At 45.0% G+C, this 19,669-nt stretch overlaps 1 protein-coding gene across 1 annotated transcript; it reads left to right on the top strand.

The window, feature by feature from the left end:
* The first annotated feature begins 525 nt into the window (after nucleotides 1–525).
* FXN (frataxin) lies at nucleotides 526–17,846 on the top strand. The gene is made up of 5 exons (XM_069961873.1): nucleotides 526–724; nucleotides 4,364–4,455; nucleotides 9,301–9,421; nucleotides 12,746–12,843; nucleotides 17,539–17,846. Exons 1-5 carry the CDS (start codon nucleotides 620–622, stop codon nucleotides 17,678–17,680), a joined length of 558 nt encoding a protein of 185 aa, XP_069817974.1. The 5' UTR covers nucleotides 526–619; the 3' UTR covers nucleotides 17,681–17,846.
* The last annotated feature ends 1,823 nt before the right edge of the window (nucleotides 17,847–19,669 follow it).

Below are 19,669 nucleotides of genomic sequence, written 5' to 3'. Positions count from 1 at the left end.
CTGGTTGAGTATTTCTTATTACACTGAGATGATTTCCCTGTGTACAGTCTACTCATGGTGTATACATCTGTACCAGTGTAATCACATTACAGCGTATATATGTGCGTATGTCAGTGGTGTATCTGTATATATATTAATGGTGCCTCTGTGTGTGTGTATATGTGCGTCATTGTCTGTGTTTGTCGGGGGGGGGGGGGGGGGGGGGGGGGTACAGGATTCATGGGGCCCCGTACAGTTTTTTGCTATGGGGACCCATGAATCCTAGCTACGCCCCTGGCCAGTGGCTTTGCTCTTAGTATCTATGCTTTCTTCTATGCATTGAATTCTTTAGACATGCTGAGGCTCAATGTATCTTCTGCATGTTCTACATATAATGTGTAATAATTATTTGCAAATGGACAGCTCCTATTTCCCTTACCCTCCCTCCTGTGTATATAACGCTAACGTGCTGCTCTGCGAACGTCCACTAGATGTCAGCAGAGACAAGGCTCTGTGCTGGTCACGTGCTCAGACGTGATAAATCGAGTCAGATAGCAGTAGGGACAGCTAGTACATCCCCGACAGGAGGCTGGGTGACCCTGATGGTAGTGCGCGTGTGTTATAGTGGCTTCCGGGGAGAATGGAGGCTCTCTTTAGGGCAACACGAGCGGTCGCCTGCCTCCTAAGGGTTCCCCGCCACCCGAGAGTGAGCGGTAACTGTGTCAGACGTTGTGTTACACTGAAGGTAAGTACAAGCATGGCGTGTATGGGTAGTGTCAGCGCGTCACCGCTTAGAAGGGGCGGCGCCGCTGAGCAGTGATGTCATAGGCTGCGGAGGGGAAGGGTCTGGTCACGTGACTGGGAATCCTGGGGACAGAGGAGCGCAGCCTGTACTCCGTATTCCACAGCATGGCCATAGGACCTGGTGCTATGTACAGGCGCTGCACTGCCATATAATGCCATATAGTGGATAGTCACGGTGCTTGTGTGAATGGACGTTTGGGTATATGGGTGTATTTGCTGTATGTGTGTATAGGATAGTGCAGCTATGTCTTCCTATACAGCCTGTGGCCCCTGTCTGCCTGCACCTCCAAGCCTGAGAGTGGTGCAGTGTCAGCTGCTGAGGGCAGCCTGGCTGGAGCTTGTAGTTCCCTTTCAGCATGATAATCCGGAGAGGTCGCTCAGGGTCCAGCTCTTCTACACGCAGGGAACTGAAGCCACTGTGATGGGGGTCTCTGCCCCAGGCACTGCCAAGCCCCATTCACACCTCCATAATCGCAGAGCCACAATTACCGACATCAGTCCATAACCGTCCGCTGGGATCGGTAACAACTACAGATGGGACTGTAGAAATCAATGGGTCTGCAATCCTGTGGACAGAATATGTGAATGTGTGAAAGGTTCCTGAGAGGGTGAAGGACAGGGCAGCAGGCTGCACTTATACCACACAAACCTTTTAACAGGGTTTTTTTTTTGTTGTTGTAGACTTTAGGCTTTTTTTTATTGTTTATAGAGATGTCAGACATTTCGTCCCTAAAATTTTTTGGATGTACATTTAAAGTGGACCTGTAATGTTAACCTCCACTGAGGAGGGAGGCAAGAGTGTGGGGTGCGGTTGCCAGCACAACCTGCTAGTATGGTTGCCTTGGTATCTGAACCCACCCATCATGAACTTGCAGGGGATAAACATTACAGTTACAATTTAAGGCCCCATTCACACAACATATATTTTCAATAAATAACGGCCGCTGTACTGTATATTGACAGTGTGGCTCAACATAATTCTATTGAACAACATCTGTAGTGTATGCACACTGTATACACTACGGCCGGTGTTCTATGCGGCTGCACAAAAAAATGACAGGTCTATTTCGTGCAGCCGCTATTCAGTGATCAGCAGCCGCACAAAAAAGCCTGTGCTCACAATGTAAAGTGCGGCTAATTTGAGTGTCTGCACATCTGAATGGGCCCACATTCCAATTAAAGGGAACCAATCAGCCCAATTGGGCTGATATGATTCCCTGGAACAATGTATAAAACTCCTGCAGCAGCTCGTGACAGACGCAGGCGGGGAAATAGTCATCTGGGCGGCTCCCCGCCTGTGTCTAGTCACAGCGGTCCGTTACTGGCCTCTCTGCCTGTCAATCATTCCTGCGGAGCGTGCTGACAGGCAGAGCGCGGTGACTAGACACAGGCGGGGAGCCGCCCAGATGACTATTTCCCCGCCCGCGTCTGTCACAAGTCATGGGAATAAGTCATTTTTCCCCAGTATAAAGCTCCTGCTCCAGGGGGGCTGATTGGTTCCCTTTAAGATAAAGTGATGTTCACCAGGCGGTGAGAATCTCAAGCAGTGGCCATTCTGTGACATGGCCGCGTCACATGACGGCCGCTGTTTCTGCCATGTGTGAACATGGCCCAAAGGGCTATTCCAATAGATAGTCCCACCTATGAGACAAGCCAGCCTGTTGTAGATTTGCACATAGAGGGTGGGTTCACACGTACTGGATCACAGCAGATTTCACGCTGCATAATCTGCATCAATTCCCATTTGTCATTTTGTATGGGTTTAGATTATCACAGCGAGTATGTAAAGCCATGCTCCCCTTAACTTATCGCTGTCTGTTTAATACTTTACCCGTCCACGCTTCCGCCTGCACTGATTGGCTGAGCGGGACGTCAGGGAGCCACAAAAGCAGGCAGGAGCACGAACGGTTAAAGTATTAATTGGGCAGTGGTGGGTTAAGGGGAGCACTGCTTTACATACTCGCTGTGATAATCTAAACCCATACAAAATGACAGTAACAGGAATCACAGCAGAACTCGCAGAGTGAAATCCACTGCGATCTGATCCATGTGAACCCACCCTTAAGACATAAAAGAGGTTTAGGAGGACTCTATAAGCAGGCTAGGGCATCCTATACTGCTGATAGCTCCTTACTGGGGACATAAGGCAAAGACATACAGTACCTTTAATATGAAATATGTTTTTGTATTATGCCTGTTAGGGCCTTCAGTATACTGGGGGAGCTTCTTTTCCCCTTGATGCACTGAAATAGCCCTCCACCTGCTCCTTTTACTACACCCCTAATGAAGAGTCTGCCCCCTTCCTTCCCCAGTAGCGTTGGCTGTTGCAGAGGGGCGGCCTCTGTGTTCATTAGAGGTGTGGTAATAGGAGCAGGTGGGGGCTGTTGAAGTGCACTAAGGGGTAAAGGACCTGTTGATTCATTTTAAGGGGGCTTTCACACGTACCGGATCCGCAGCTAATTCCACGCTGCGAGTTTGTAGCGAAATCTGCTGCGGATGCATGTAGTGTGAAGGTCTATAGGGGTTACATATCTGCAGTGGATATTAATACATTACCTGCTTGTTGCCATGGCTGTGTGATTTTCCCGGCTACTGTCGGTCCCCATCAGTCAATCAGTGCTGCTGTGCACTGATTGGCTGAAGGGGAGCTGGGAGTCTCACAAACAGCTGCCGCGCCGAGCAGGTAATTTATGCTTCGGGCGGGGGGTTAAAGGGGCCGATTCACATACTGGCAGCGGAATGAAAATTCTGCTGTGGGTATGTGACCCCATAAACCTTCACACATACAGGATCCGCAGCGGATCCTGTACGTGTGAAGGCACCCTGAAGGATTATTCCTTTCTGAGACACTCAAGGCTAAGATGGGAATACCTGGCAGGATGCTGCAGCCTAGTGGGCCGTTGGTGCTGTTTATGTGACTCTAGTAAAAGAACAGTCTGCTTGTGCAATCACTGCCAGCTCTCACCATATCTTTCTGATGCATATTGTGCCTCACATAGGAATACCCCTTCAAATCTTGTTTCCTTGCTAAAAAAAATTTATTTTAATTCTTCCAGTGAATGCTATGTGGCAGGGTCTAGTATATATTTTCCCCCAGACAGCCCACAGTGTAATGTAAATGCTGCCCCCCAGACAGTCCACAGGTTAGTCTACACTACTAACAGTGAATGGTGTCAGTGATCTTATTGACTGGCGGAGGATGCTGTAGCTTCTTCTGTATAGTTACAGACACTAATCTTGGTGTTCAGAGAGAAGGGAAGCTATTTGCTGGATGTATGTGTGTCTCTATGGAGAACAGTACTGTATAGGATAAGTTCCCATAACCAATATATATTTATGAGATGACTAAAGTGTATTGTGAGCAGGTGCACACACCACCTCATGTGTCCCTCTTTATATTCGCCAAAAGCTGAGAGGTATATTTTCTGCTTTATCATCAGTGTATATGGGAGAAATATTGGAGCTGCGGCCCAGATGCCATATTTTGCTTCTCCCATCTCCCTGTGTGTCTGTCTGTATATTTACATCCACAGTTAATTTATAAACACATAACAAGAATTAGAGTTTATTTTCTTCCTAGAGTAAAACATGTTTAAACGTTCAAGTCCAATCTACACCCAGGAAGGCTGGAGTAGCTATAAGCCGAGGAGTCGGAACACTGTCAAGTACCAGGTAAAGTGACTATTTATTTATTATTAGGTCATTCATTAAAGTGTACCTAAACGTTCACATGACATCCGACATGCTATAGAGAAGGGATGGGGAACCCTCGGCCCACCAGCTGTTGCAAAACACAATTCCCATCATGCCTGGACAGCTTTCGGCTGTCGAGGCATGCTGGGAATTGTAGTTTTGCCATAGCTGGAGGGCAGAAGGTTCCCCATCTCTGCTATAGAGACGTAAGAAGTTCCAGGCCCTGAGATCCCCACTGAATGCTATAATGAAGGGACAGAAGTTTTTGTCCGAGTGCTGTGTCCTTTTGTTTCTTTTTGCTTTTTCCCAGAAAGCTGAGCGTGCAATGCATTGAAGCTGTGAGAGTCTAACTTTTTCACTCAGTACGCACTATGTGTACTCTGCTTTCTAGGACACAGTACTCAGACAGGCGCCCGTGTCCATTCTAGCAATCTGTGGGAGTCTCAGCAGCTGGACTCCCACCAAGCACATTTTCTGACATGTTTCTATGACACATCAGAAGTTGTCTGAAAGTTTAGGTACACTTTTTAAAGGAGTGGAAATATACTTATATACTGTATACTAATGGAAATATTGCTGCCTACTTTTTATTAGTTACTAGAAAATGTACCCGGCGCTGCCCGGGTATAAAGTGTCAGTGTGTTAATTAGATTTGTTCTAAGGTCGCCCAGGAGGCCAATCTATGCCCTTGTGTTTTTGTTTAAGGAGAAATCGCCAAGAGCCCTATATATCCCTTTATACGCTATATACCCCGACAGTTCTGCACTGTTTATGTAAATTGTAGGTTAGAAATAAATTAAAACTTTAAACATCTAAACCTAATAGCCAAACTGAGATGTCATTATGTGATCAGACTGTATACTGAGCCTGGTTATATACAACATTGGCAGTTTAATATACTGCCTGGGTATATACAACATTGGCAGTGTTATACAGAGCCTGGTTAAGGGCCTATTACACGGGTCGTTGAATAGGAGCTGCCGCCGCTATTCAGCACAGCTGCAGCGAGCGGGTGAGTGCGGGAGGGGGCGGCGGGGCTGCCTGGTTGATCGCTGATCGTCCGGGCAGCCCATAGGATATAGCAGCGTCTGCTGCCGACGCTCCTATTCAACGGAGCGACGGCAACAGATCGCTGCTCTATCAGTCGCTTGTTTTTCAACATGTTGAAAAACAAGCGACTGCAACGATCAGCCGACATGAATGATGTCAGCTGATCGTTGCACTCTATTCCACGGGACGATTATCGTCCATAGCGGCCGATATCGGCCGAATACAGATAATCATTCCGTGGAATAGGGCCTTTTATATACAACATTGGTAGTGTTATGCTGAGCCTGGTTATATATAACATTGACAGTGTTAGTGGAGGTCCTGTATGCCTGTAGTATGTAGTTGGTGGAGGACCTGTATTGTATAGTTCTGGGGTCCTGTATACCTGTAGTGTGTAGTTTGGGGGTCCCCCCGCCACCTGCAGACCATAAGTAAGGTGTGTGTGTGCAGAAAGCCTGCAGCATATAATATACTCAATCCTGCATCATCATAATCTGGCCCTCTTAGGCACTACCTTTCATCCTTGGTGAGGACAACACAGAAGAGGTTTCAAAGTTTCTAATACTGTATACACCCCCCCCCCCCTGCAGGTAGCCCCTGTACTGTACACTCTCCCCCCCCCCCCCTCCTTGCAGGTAGCCCCCATACTGTATACACTCCCCCCCCCCCTCTTCTTGCAGGTTGCCCCCATACTGTATACACTCCTCCCCTGCAGGTAGCCCCCATGCTCTATACATGGCCCATGCTTTATACACTCCCCTCTGCAGGTAGCCCCCATGCTGTATACACTCCCCCCTGCAGGTAGGCCCCATACTGTATACATTCCCCAACACCACCACCCGGCAGGTAAGCCCCTTACTGTATACACTGTATATACACTGTACACTGTTAGGGTGCCTTCACACCTACCAGATCTGCAGCGGATTTCACGCTGCAAATTCGCAGCGAAATTCACTGCGTATCCAGTGTCATTCAACCCTATGACACTACATACTCGCAGCAGGATTGACATCCCGCTGCGAGTATGTAAATCAACCCCCTTGGTGGCCGGAGCGTGACTCACACTGACAGAGGCACCCACAGTGTGTGCAGCATACAGAGCCGTGAGGAGAGAGCTGTGCCCGGCAGCAGCAGCACAGCACTGGACACACTGGAGGGAGCCTGCACCATCTAACAGCGGTCTGCGTGGGCGGGATGATGGATGCCTCTGTCAGTGTAAGTTACACTCCGACCGCCGAGAGGGTTAATTTACATACTTGCAGCGGGATGTCAATCCCACTGCGAATATGTAGTGTCATAGGGTTGAATGACACTGGATCCGCAGCAGATTTCGCTGCGTATTCACAGCGTGAAATCCGCTGTGGATCCGGTAGGTGTGAAGGCACACCTTCTGTATTTATTTCTGTGGATGTGTTGTGAGGCAGCTGGCCCTAGCAACCAATCAGATTCCAGCTCCCTGTGAAAATGAAAGTAGTAATCCTATTGGTTGCTAAGGCTTCCAACTGCCGTTTCTCCTGGGCAGAGCTGCAGCTAATTATATCACCTGTGTGTATAGTGTGGAGATTTTCCCATTCATTTTTATGGGGTGCTCTTCCCCCTCACGCTCCACTCCTGTACATCTGGCGGGGACGGGACCTTTGCTCTAACCTTCCCGGGCACCCAATGTATGTGTGTGCCAAATTTGGGGTCAAACGGTTCAGGCGTTTGGAAGTCTATATGGGACAGACAGACAGACTTTCATTCTTATGATATAGATATCTGCTTGTTTTGTCTAGGGGCTAATGTATACTTTAGTGCATACAGATACAGCTGAATGACAGGTGAGGAGATGCTGGCATCACTTTAAGGCCACGTTCACACAACGTAGATTTTTCAATAAATAACGGACGTTGTTGCAGATTGCGACAATAGCTGCTGTTTATTGACAGTGTGACTCAACATTATATTCTATAGAACAACGTATACAGTGTGTATACACTACGGCCTATGTTCTATGCGGCCCCACGAAAAAACTGACATGCCTATTTTGTGCAGCTGCTATTCAGTGAACATCAGCCACACAAAACAGACTGTGCACACAATGTAAAGTACAGCTCCTAGCCGTACTATACCACTATATATTCTAGATCACTGCAATATTACAAACATACAGCCACAGTGAAGTTTACTACAGGTAAGCATACATTCAGTTAAGGCCCATTTGCAAAAACATTACTTCCTACCCATATTCCCTTCTACAGGCTAATCCCTAACTCGCGTTTCAGGACAGTCTGCATTGTTTAACGTGGGCATGGGGTATATTATGATATTATATACACATGTAACCCGTGACGTCATCCCACTTAAGGATCACTTGCATATGTGCAGAATAGATTTTTAGACCGGTTTGTGGTTACTCCTGTTATGTTATAACTAGAAATGAGCAAACCGGGTTTGAGTCGATCCGAACCCGATCGTTCGGTATTTGATTAGCGGGGGCTGCTGAACGTGGATAAAGCTCTAAGGTTGTCTGGAAAACATGGATACAGCCAATGACTATATCTATGATTTCCACATAGCCTTAGGGCTTTATCCAACTTCAGCAGCCACCACTAATCAAATGCCGAAAGTTCGGGTTCGGATCAACTCGAGCATGCTCAAGGTTCGCTCATCTCTAGTTATAACCCATGCTGCTATGGGCTAGGACGGTTTGCATCTGTAGTAATGACTGTAGCCATCTTGGATAACATATCCTCAAGCCCCTAGACAAAACAAGCAGGTAAAAATAATGAAGAGTTTTAGTAAAATACTAATTTCAGCATATACTAAAGATGTCTGTGTGGATTTCTTAAGGGCAAGAAACATTTCTAGGTTTATTTAATAGATTACTGGAGATTCTAATTGCAATTTTAGATTTTGGTTGGGGCTGGATATTAGGGCAGTATGTTAACACTCATGGCTAGTGGGGGGAAAGTACTCTTTAAAAAAAAAAAAAAAATTATATATCTATCAGTAATACCTCGGTTTTCGAACGCTTTGGAACTCGAACTGCTTGGTATTCGAACGCAAATTTACCCAGAAGTAGTGTTTGGAATTCGAACTTTGCTCGGTTTTTCGAACGTTTTTACGAGTGTGGGTGGTGGGTTGTACCTGGTGAGTTAAGCAGTGGTGAGGCTTCACATACAGTACAGTGCTGTATAAGACGGCTGGAGTGCATATACAGTGCAGTAGTAGTACAGGCAGTGCACCATCTCCCATACATTACAGTGCTTGGATGGGGGGGGACGCTATACAGTAAAGGATGGGTGAGGAGTTGGTGGCTACTGTACTATAATTGCTGGTTCTGATGAACATTTCTTATGTTTACTGTCCTGTACAGTATAGCACTGTACTGTAGTGATTATACTGAGCACTTATCAGTGTAATAAATGAGTATTGTAGGTAATTATTGGTGGCTGCTGGAACCAATTAATCACATTTACATTATTTCCTATGGGAAGACACTGCTCGGTTCTCAAACTGCCTTCCGGAACCAATTAAGTTCGAGAACCGAGGTACCACTGTATTTATTTTACTATTTATGATAAATTGTGAAATCTTGCCGTTTCCATTTTGGCCACAAGGCTTAATACAAAGATGAGACTTCCTATTCTGTACAGATCATCTCCCAGTAGTGTTTTTATCAACACAGACAGGAGTACAGTAAAGTGTGACAGCAGTATATACAGGAGATAAGAGGTAAACATGTTTTAGATTTATTACTATTATACTAAACATTTATTTTTTGGTTAATAGTACATTGGATGAAACTACCTATGAGAGGTTGGCAGCTGATACATTGTATTCCCTTGCTGAGTTCTTTGAGGATCTTGCTGACCAGCCATTCATACCAAGTGATTATGATGTCTCATTTGGGGTATGTATGCTATTTATTTACTATTTTCTCTAGTATGACCCTTCATTGTTTGCTCTTCTTTCGGAAGTCGTGTATTAATGTAGTAGGCAGACTTGTCACTAGGTGGCGTGCTGTAACACAACCACTGTACATAGCTGAATTTGTGCTAAACTTCTGTAATATCTGGTTTCCCTCAGTTGTAGATGTCTAATTATAGGGTTTGTCTTATAGTATCTGTATTAAAGGGGGCTATTCAACGTCTGAAAAAAAAAAAAACAGCAGCAAATGTCATAAAATAACAAAGAAAACTGCTGTATGTAGCGTTTTTAGGGTGGCTCTAAACCGTTTATGGCATAAACCACATGAAACTACAACATAGTAGCTGGGTTCACACTGCATTTTTGCAATCCATTTAACATATCAATTTTTAAATGTTAACTTTTAACATACACAAACGTCAAATACGTTTTTGCGTACGCTAATAAAAGAAAAAAAAAACATCCGTTTGGTTTGTGGCGTTTTTTTTTTGTTTTTTTCAGTCATGGGGGAAAAAACTGGTCCAAACAGATTGCACACAATTGCATCCGTTTTTCTTTTATTTATTTTTTTACAAAAAATGTATGCGTTAAATGAACTGCAAAAACGCTGTGTGAACCTAGTCTTATTCCTGAATATCAGCAGTTGATCAGTACAGATAAAGGATGGCACTCACCAGTGTGGCATTAGAATCATCCGACTTTTTTTGGACATACGCGGAGCGGGGGAGGAAGGAATCGGGTGACCACAGTTTTGCGGCAAGACGCTGCTTTGTCAGACAAAGCGGCGTTTTGCAGCGAAACTGTGGTCACCGAATCCATGTCTGCACTACAGGGAGAAGGGGCCAGAAGCAGTTGGCGGCCTAGTGGTGCTGCATTACTGCAACCTCTGCTCCTATTAATTTCAGCAGTAATGTGGCACCGTCCCTACTCTGAGTAGGGAACCAACTTCTAGCCCCGTTTTCAGTGTTATGAGGGCACCAAGCAGCCAATCAACTATTGATAGACTATACAGTGGGAAACTTTTATTCTAAAAGTATCTCTAAACCCAATTGGCTCATCCACTGTCCCTGCCTATTGAAGCCCCCTTACTGATATAGGTGATCCCAACCTCTAGACTATGTTCAGAAATTCCCCACAAAATTTGATGAGGGCACTAATAGCAAAAAGTTTCAGCTGGTTATAACCTCTTATATGACCATAAGGTGGCATTCATGTGTTAAGTAATGACTGTCTGTGCACAGCTAGTCAGTACAGTAGTGAAGATTTAGGCTGCGTTCACACTACGTATATTTCAGTCAGTATTGCAACCAAAACCAGGAGTGGATTAAAAACACAGAAAGCATCTGTTCACACAATGTTGAAATTGAGTGGATGGCCGCCATTTAATGGCAAATATTTGCTGTTATTTTAGAACATCGGCTGTTGTATTGAAATAATGGCAGTTATTTACTGTTATATGGCGGCCATCCACTCAATTTCACCATTGTGTGAACAGATCCTTTCTGTGTTTTTAATCCACTCCTGGTTTTGGTTGCAATACTGACTGAAATATATACGTAGTGTGAACGCAGCCTTAAACTGTTTAAATTTACTATTAGATTGCTTATACTGATTCATGCAATCAGTTAGATCGGTGCTTGGCTAGTCTGTCTGAGCCAGACTCTATTAGCCTGGCTACGACAGGCATTAAAGGCTAGTAAAGGCCTCTGCCTGCCTTGTTGGTCAATCAGCACCCCACAATCACATTGCTCGGGTGCTTTTGTGCGCCTCCTGTCATTTAGCCATTTAAATGTTGCAATTGCTAATAAGTGTGGCATTAAAAGTTAAATGACTGACATCAGTGAGATCGCTTATGTCAGTCATCAGCAATGGGTGCAGTGCTGCACATAGCAGTGTATGTAATTGTGTATAGGGTGTTCTCGGCTCCTTAGTCTGCTCCATACACCCACTTGCAACCTCTGAGATGTCCATACTGTTGGTTAAAGTGCTTTTTACCACTTTCTGATGGTGCATTATACTTTAAAAATAAAACCTGGGATTTTTGTGTTGTAGAATGATCATACTGTCTGTAGTCACAGGATAGAAGCCCATTTAATCAAATGAATATCCTTGGGCAAGTTTGTAACAAAGAAGTCATTGTATTATAACTTAAGATCTAGAGTCATTCTTATTTCCTCTACAGTACTTCATGGTTATAAATCTCATGAACTGTAGTCGGTAATTTTAGTGTCATGCATGCATTCTCTTATTGCAGTAAAAACAATGTGTGGAGTGTTGTCGGTCTTTCTTGGCACAATTATTTCATAACCTTTTTAGCTATTTAATTTCGTTGCCCAAGTACACTTATAGCCCTTGTTACGGTACAGATCAGTGCATTGCTGACAGCTGTGCACCAGGTATATAAGTAGATATACAAGAAGATCACAATGGTGAAGTCTGTCATCCTGGACCACCAATAGGCTTCTACAAGTCTGCAGATCGGCTTTTCTCGAAGGAAGAAAGCCTGTCCACTATTGTCACCTATTGCAGGTAACTGCCTTAATGTATGATCTTAAAAAAAAAAGCCTTGAAGTGTGACTGGGGATTTTGAACCAAACCAAAATCTCCTCCAAATGGGATAGAATCTGTAGACTGCTCTATAAGGGGCAATAACCCTGAGACAGCTAAGTGCTGGCTGGTTGCGTAGAAGACCCTTTACTTCATGTATCTCCTTTGGAGACCAAACTGCAAAAAGGAGTCTTCTAGGTCACAGTGCTGCCTAGGAATAAGGTATGGAGTATTCCCCAGTTACATTTGAAGGCTTTCTTACAGGTTAGACATAGACCAGCTGTGTGGTTACTGCCATTAGGTGGCTCCAGAGGGCCAATTTTCACTTTTCTGGAGAAGAGTTTATTAGAATACCTTTTTCCCAAGGAGCATTACCTGGCTTATAAAACTCCCTACGCCAGCTTTGCAGTCTCCCCGAGGAGACTTATTATCCCATAGGCCTCTGTAGAGCAATTAAACCCTTATGAAGCTGCTGAAAGACTTCTGAATATAGAATTAAATATTCAAGTCGCTGGCAGCAGAAATCTTTCTAAACCGTGCCAAAGGGGTTTGATAATTCTGAAAACTAGTTGGGATTTCATATAATGTGATCTTTGTATACTTATAGTAAGTTATTCAGTGTGAGTCTTCGACAGTATAGTTTGGATAGAAAAAGTAAATTTTGCATTGGTTTTAATTAGTGTTCATAATAATCAACAAGATACCTCTGTATTATCAATGCATATTATTGCAAATATTATTCTTTTGCTTTTATTTCCAGAATGGGGTTCTTACAGTTAAAGTTGGTGGGAACATTGGGACATATGTAATTAATAAACAGACACCAAACAGACAGATCTGGTTGTCTTCTCCCACAAGGTATGTATAGCTATGTTTAGATGACCAGCTATGGTGAAAAATGCCATTCCTTATTATAATTGTGATTTTTTTTTTTTTTTTTTTTTTTTTTATATATATCTTCATGACTTTCCCCTATATTTTAGGGATTGAAATTTTTATTCCTGTTTTATTACAGTGAATCTGTCGCCCCCTGACCGCCCACTGAGCTGGCTGCACTTCTGGGTAGATATCAATAAAATCATTCAGAACATAGATTTGTTTCCTTTGTTTGTGTTTTTATTTTCATTAAAAGGGCCTTTATTCAGGCTGTATTCCTGCCCCATGACGAATGCCTTATGCAAACGAGTGTACGGGAAACTCTAGACCCCCCTGCTTCACACCGGACAGAGACATATATTTTTTTTAAAAGTGCCGGGGAGGATGAAAGAAAATAACCTGCACTTGCCTCCCCGTCTCCAGCACTGGTAGCCACATACTGCCACTCTGGTCCCCAGCCACTTCCTGATTTGAGAGGGGAGCTAGGATGTGACGTTCCAGGCCCGCTCAGCCAGTCAGCAGCCACAGCAGGGTCCTTCTTCTGACACTAACTTGCTAAGAGGCCTGGAACGTCCCAGCTCCCCTCTCAAGGAAGCAGCCGGGGAGCGGAGCAGTGGTATGTGGCCACCATTCTTCCCCTCCCCTGTACTTTTGAAAAAATTTCCTGCAGAGAGTTTTCCTTTAAATGGACAGAATAAAGGCATTTTATATGAAAACACAGACAACTAAGTTATGTTCTGAATGCTTATATTGATACTTATCTAACAGTGCTACCAGCTCAGTAAGGGTAGACAGATACATACATTTATCAGGTAAGAGTAAGGCTATGTTCAGTGTCAGAGGCTCTGTTTTAAAATTACAGAACAAGAAAAAAAATCTGAATGCAGCATAGTGTAACACTGCAGTAAAATGACGGACACAAGCAGAAAACCGAGCAGACCAGTTTTAAGTCAGTGGGGTCTGTTAGTGTCTGTGGGTGCAGCGGTCCATTTGGCTCTGTTTGCCAGAGCCAAAAGTCAACTGCATTTCTCCCAGCGTAGCCTCTGATGCAGTGTGAACCTAGCATAAAGCTGATTCTCAGTATGCTAGTAGGTCTACAGTGACTGCACCATATGGCAATACAGTAATACCTCGGTTTTCGAAAGCTTTGGAACTCGAACTGCTTGGTAATCGAACAAAAATTTACCCAGAAGTAGTGTTTGGAAATCAAACTTTGCTCGGTTTTCGAACGTTTTTGCGAGCGTGGATGGTGGGTTGTACCTGGCAAGTTAAGCAGTGGTGAGGGTTCACATACAGTACAGTGCTGTATAAGACTGCTAGAGTGCATATACAGTGCAGTAGTAGTACAGGCAGTGCACCACCATCTCACATACATTACAGTGCTTGGATGGGGGGACGCTATACAGTAAAGCAGCGCTTCTCAAAGTGTGAGGCCGGGTCACAGGTTGGTGAGGCACGGGACTGTAGCCAAACAGCAGGCTGTGAGCAGTGGGGCAGCGGCATACTTGCAAGCTCTGACTGATGCCCGCCCGGCTCTGTCAGAGTCCGCATCACTGTTCCTCTGTGCATATTCATGTAAGCACACTCTCAGGCCGGCGGCTGCACTTCCTGACCGGCCTGAGTGTGCACACATGAATATGCACGGAGGAACTGGGAGCTTCTCTGAGCAGAGGGGGGATTTGGTAAGGTAGCCTGAACCTCGGCCAGCAGTAAAGGTTAATCTTCCTGGTGGTCGAGGTTCAGGCTGTCTGTTCCACCTTAAATAAGCTCTCAACAAATCCCCCCCCCCTCCTCTCAGCTCTGACAAGCCTCAAGCTTCTCAGGTCCGGAGGTGAGAGCAGGGGATGTGTGCAGACACACACACACACCTCACACATCCCTGCCCCCTGCTGTCTGCTTTCACATCCCTGCCCTCTGCCCACATCCCTGCCCTCTGCTGCCTGCTTCCACATCCCTGCCCTCTGCCCACATCCCTGCCCTCTGCTGCCTGCTTCCACATCCCTGCCCCCTGCTTCCACTTCCCTACCCCCTGCCCACATCTCTGCCCCTGCTGTCTGCTTCCACATCCCTGCCCTTTGCTCCCTGTGCCCACATCTCTGCCCTCTGCTCCCTGCCCCCACATCTCTGTTCCCTGTGCCCACATCTCTGCCCCCACATCTCTGCCCTCTGTGCCCACATCTCTGCTCCCTGTGCCCACATCTCTGCCCTCTGCTCGGTTTTCAAACTGCTTGGTTCTCAAACTGCCTTCCGGAACCAATTAAGTTCGAGAACCGAGGTACCACTGTATTACAATTTCCAGTTTCTAGAATAATTGCACATTTTTGAGGATTCTGTTCAGTGCTCCCTCCCTCATTCTGAAAGAGTTCCTACCTCACCTCTGGGTCACATCAAGGGCCACATGACCTCAGATCCCAATTGCATAAATATAGATAAGGTTCAGCCCAGTGAAGACCAAGACTTTGACCAAAAAAATCACATTTTATGATTTTTTACATAAGTAGTTTAAATTTTATTGCACAAAATAAATATTTGATCATCTACCAACCATCAAGAATTCTGGCTCTCACAGACCTGTTCGTTTTTCTTTAAGTTGCCCTCCTATGCAACTCTGCACCTGTTTGAGCTTATTAGCGGTATAAAAAAAACACCTGTCCACAAAATCAGTAACACTCCAACATCTGCACCATGGCCATGACCAAAGAGCTGGCTAAGGATACCAGGGACAAAATTGGAGACCTGCACGAAGCTGGCATGGGCTACAGGACAATAGGCAAGCAGCTTGGTGAGAAGGTAACAACTATTGATACAATTATTAGAAGATGGAATAAACACAAGATGACTGTTAATCTTCCTTGGTCTGGGGATCCATTATAGTCCTCACCTTTTTGGGGTAAGGATGATTCTGAAAAAGGTTAGAAATCAGTCCTAAACTAAAGGGGAGGACCACAGTCTCAAAGATTACCATTAGTAACACACGACACTGTCATGGATTAAAACCCTGGAGGTCATGCAAGGTCCCCATGCCAGCACATGTCCAGACCTAATCGAAGTTTGCCAGTAGCTATCTGGATGATCCAGAAGAGGCATGGGAGAAGATCAGGTGGTCAGATGAGACCAAAGTAGAATTTCTTTGATACTAAAGAAGGATGGATACAACCCCCAAAAACACAATCCCATTTGTAAAGCATGGGAGGTCCTTTTCTGCAAAGAGTACAGGATGACTGCACTATATTAAAGAGAGGATGGATAGGGCCATGTATCACAAGATATTGGCCAACAACCTCCTTCCCTCAATATTGAGGGAGCATTGAAGATGAAGGGTCGTGACTGAGTCTTTCAGCATGACGATGACCTGAAACACACAGCCAGGACAACTAAGGAGTGGCTCTGTAAGAAGCATTTCAAGGCCCCGGAGTGGCCTAGCTAGTCTCCAGGCCTCAACCCTATAGAAAATCTTTGAATGGAGCTAAAACTTAATATTGCCCTGAAACTAAGATCTGTATGGAGTAGGGGTAGGACAAAATCAATGGTTAAGAACTACAGGAAACCTCTGTAATTGCGAACAGAGGTTTTTGTACCAAGTATAAAGTTCTCTTTTTTATAATATCAAAATGCAGTAATTGCCAATATCCTTATTAATCACAATGAAGTCATTGCTCTGCCATGTGGAATATCATCTGCTCCAAGAAACTTTACAAACTTGATGGTGGAACCATTTTCCACCTTTATGCTTCAAGACTTTACAGTAATGCCACATCTGAATTATTTTCGGATGACAGCAAGTTCCTCTCAGTTTCTAAGACCCCTTATCCAGCAATATAGAACATTCAGACCTGATGCTGGCACACAAAGATTTTTATGGGAGTCTTATTTTCCAGATAGCAAACTGTTTGCTTCCTCCAGAAAAGAGAATGTAAGGGAGAAGATGTCCGTGTTCCAGAGGAGGAAAATAAAACTACAGTACTGTATCTGCATTCCAGCTGTATCTTGAAGCCAATTCCATTCTCTGCCTCTACAAGAACAGATTCTAGCCTTACAGAACAAGTCTTCACATATTTGTCCAGGCAAGAATATTATTTCCCTCATCCTAGTGGGTTGTATGGCATCTAGAGCTTGTAGTCCCACTAATCACAGGTGCAAGGTCTTGGGGCTTTGTAGCCCTGGTAACAAAATCTTCTACAGGATTAGTGGTTGACGGATATATAAAATTACTCCTACTACAGGGAGCCGTCTGGTTGGCTGTCCAAATTGTTCAAGAGCAACCTAAAGACTGCCTCGTAAAGTGTCTTCAGGAGTGGAGTTTTTTTTCTTTGCAAGAGAACTGAAGCCTAAAATCAGAAACCTCTGGGTGAATATGCTTTAAAGGGGTTGTTCACTAAATTTTTATTTTAAATCAACTTGTGCCAGAGATTTCCAATTTACTTTTAATTTAGATAAAAAAAATCTCAAGTCTTCCAGTGCTCATCAGCTGCTGTATGAAGTGGTGTATTCTCTCCAGTCTGACACAGTGCTCTCTCCTGCCACCTCTGTCCATGTCAGGAACTGTCCACAGCACAGGAAATTGCCATGTTACATGGATTATATACTATAGTTATGAAATGTTTTCTTACTAAACTTTTTTGTTTTATTCATTAGTTTTAAACTTGTCTTTGATACTTTCTTTTTTCTTTTCTTCAGTGGACCTAAAAGATATGACTGGACTGGAAAAAGTTGGGTGTATTCACATGATGGTGTATCTCTTCATCAGCTTTTGGAACAAGAACTTTCTCTTGCTTTGAATGCCACATTAGACCTATCTACCTTGGTGTATTCATCATGACTGACAGCTTGGAGACTTTCTTCTACCCTGAAATGAAAGCATCTCATAAATGACTGCTATATAATTTTTATGTGACTTGATCACAAAACTTCATATATTATGGTATGGTCTGTCTAGCAACTAGTCTCATAAAATGTTTATTAAAATATTATGACATTTTTAATAATTGTGTCCTTTTAAAGAAAAGCTTAAAGGGAACCCTGGTGCCGGGGTGACAGACTCCCGACCCCCGCTAGAGCCCCCTATACTTACCTGATCGTGCCGGGTCCTGCTTCTTGATCTGGTCCGGTGACAGAGGTTTTAGCGCCCGCGTTTTAGCGACAGGTCCTCTTTAAAGGAGAATTCCGGGGTCTGTTAAAAAAAAAAACAATCACCAAAAAAACAAGAGATCATGTACACCTTTTGTATAGTAACAGTTTGAGCCCAGAATCGCCACTCTCGGACCCCCACATCGCCCGTTCTGACTATAAGCTGGTGTCTCCTCACTTCCTGTCCAAGCTCTGTTACTCTGTCACGCCCACTGTATACGCCCCTCTCCTCCTTGTCCAGCCCACTCAGTCAAACCTTGCTGTTTGTCCCACCCCCTGAATGTTACCACCCTCCCAGTGCTTAGCCTGTATTCCTGCCACCTGCATTCTCTGTGGCATCACTGCTAGTGTCTGCACACCTAATGTGCAGCTTTGCAAAATGGTAAATTACACTGACAAATCACCACATAGTATACACAGCCCCCCTCTCCTCCCCTTCTGGTCACTGCTCACACTGTCTTCTCAGTGAACCTGCACAGCCTGTCATGCTTTGTCCCCCCTGCAGCCCCCACCTCATCCCTTCTGATCACAGCACACATGGAGCTCTCAGTGAGCCTGCACTGCCTGTCATGTTCTTTCCCTCCTGCAGCCTCCACCTTATCAGCGTTCTGGTAAGAGCAGACACACTGAGCTCTTAGCCTGCCTGCTCTAGCCTTTCATGCCCTCTCCTCCCCACCTTCTCTGTCCGTATCACAGCTCATACGGAGCTCCCAGCCTGCCTGCTCCATTCTCATGCCCTCTCCTCCCCCCCTGCAGCCCCCACCTCCTCTCGTCCTGATCACAGCTCATACAGAGCTCCCAGCCTGCCTGCTCCAGTCTCATGCTCTCTCCCACAGCCCCCACCTCCTCCCGATCTGATTACAGCACACACTGAGGTGTTCTCAGTGTGGCTGCTCTAGTCTGCCGTACTTTCTCCCCCTCAGCAGCCCCCACCTCATCCCGTTCTGATTGCTGTACAGAAGGGGTTGTAGTCAGTGTCTGTACAGGAAGGAGGCATCTCTATGAATATGCATGAGGCTGGGAGGCGTGCCAGGAGCTCAGAGGACGCCTGTACAGTGACGTGGCAAGCCCTACATCACGACCCAAGGTTCAGCAGGGACCCTGCACTCGTCGTGACGTCAGCACAGAATGAGGAAGTAAGCCACTTCCTGCAGCTGGAGACCCAGGGGAAAGTCTGGTAAGGGACCATAATCTGACAGGAGTGTACATTAGGAACTTATATAACTTTTTATGTAGGGAAGAAGTGGGGGAAAAAAAATTTCGCCGGACTTCTCCTTTAACAGCAAGTTAATGGAGCACTCCAGCGTTTTTTTTTTTTGTTTTTTTTTTTTTTTTAAATTTAAGCTTAATTAACACACATTACAAAGTTTATTTAACTTTGTAATGTGTGTTAATAAGCTATCTGGCCCCTTTCTTCCCCTCTTTCATCGTACTCCACAGATTAGAGTATTACAGGACATTACTGCCCAGTTTGTAGAGAATCATCAGGCACAAGTCGCTAAGGGTCTGTTTACACTGTGGCAAACAGGCTAAAATTCCGAGCAGAATCTCCGCCTCGGACTCCTCTCAGAATTCCGCCTGCCTCGATGTTAAGTATAGGGCGCCTCCCCTCTCAGCAGCTCTCTGTTGAGAGAATTGACATGTCAATTATTTCAGTGGAGAGCCACGGAGGCCTCCTATA

This window comes from Dendropsophus ebraccatus, chromosome 3 (genome assembly GCF_027789765.1).
Source record: "Dendropsophus ebraccatus isolate aDenEbr1 chromosome 3, aDenEbr1.pat, whole genome shotgun sequence".
In the NCBI taxonomy this organism is placed as follows: Eukaryota; Metazoa; Chordata; class Amphibia; order Anura; family Hylidae; genus Dendropsophus; species Dendropsophus ebraccatus.
The sequence above is the reverse complement of the archived record's forward strand: the minus strand, read 5'-3'. Positions and strand labels throughout refer to the sequence as shown.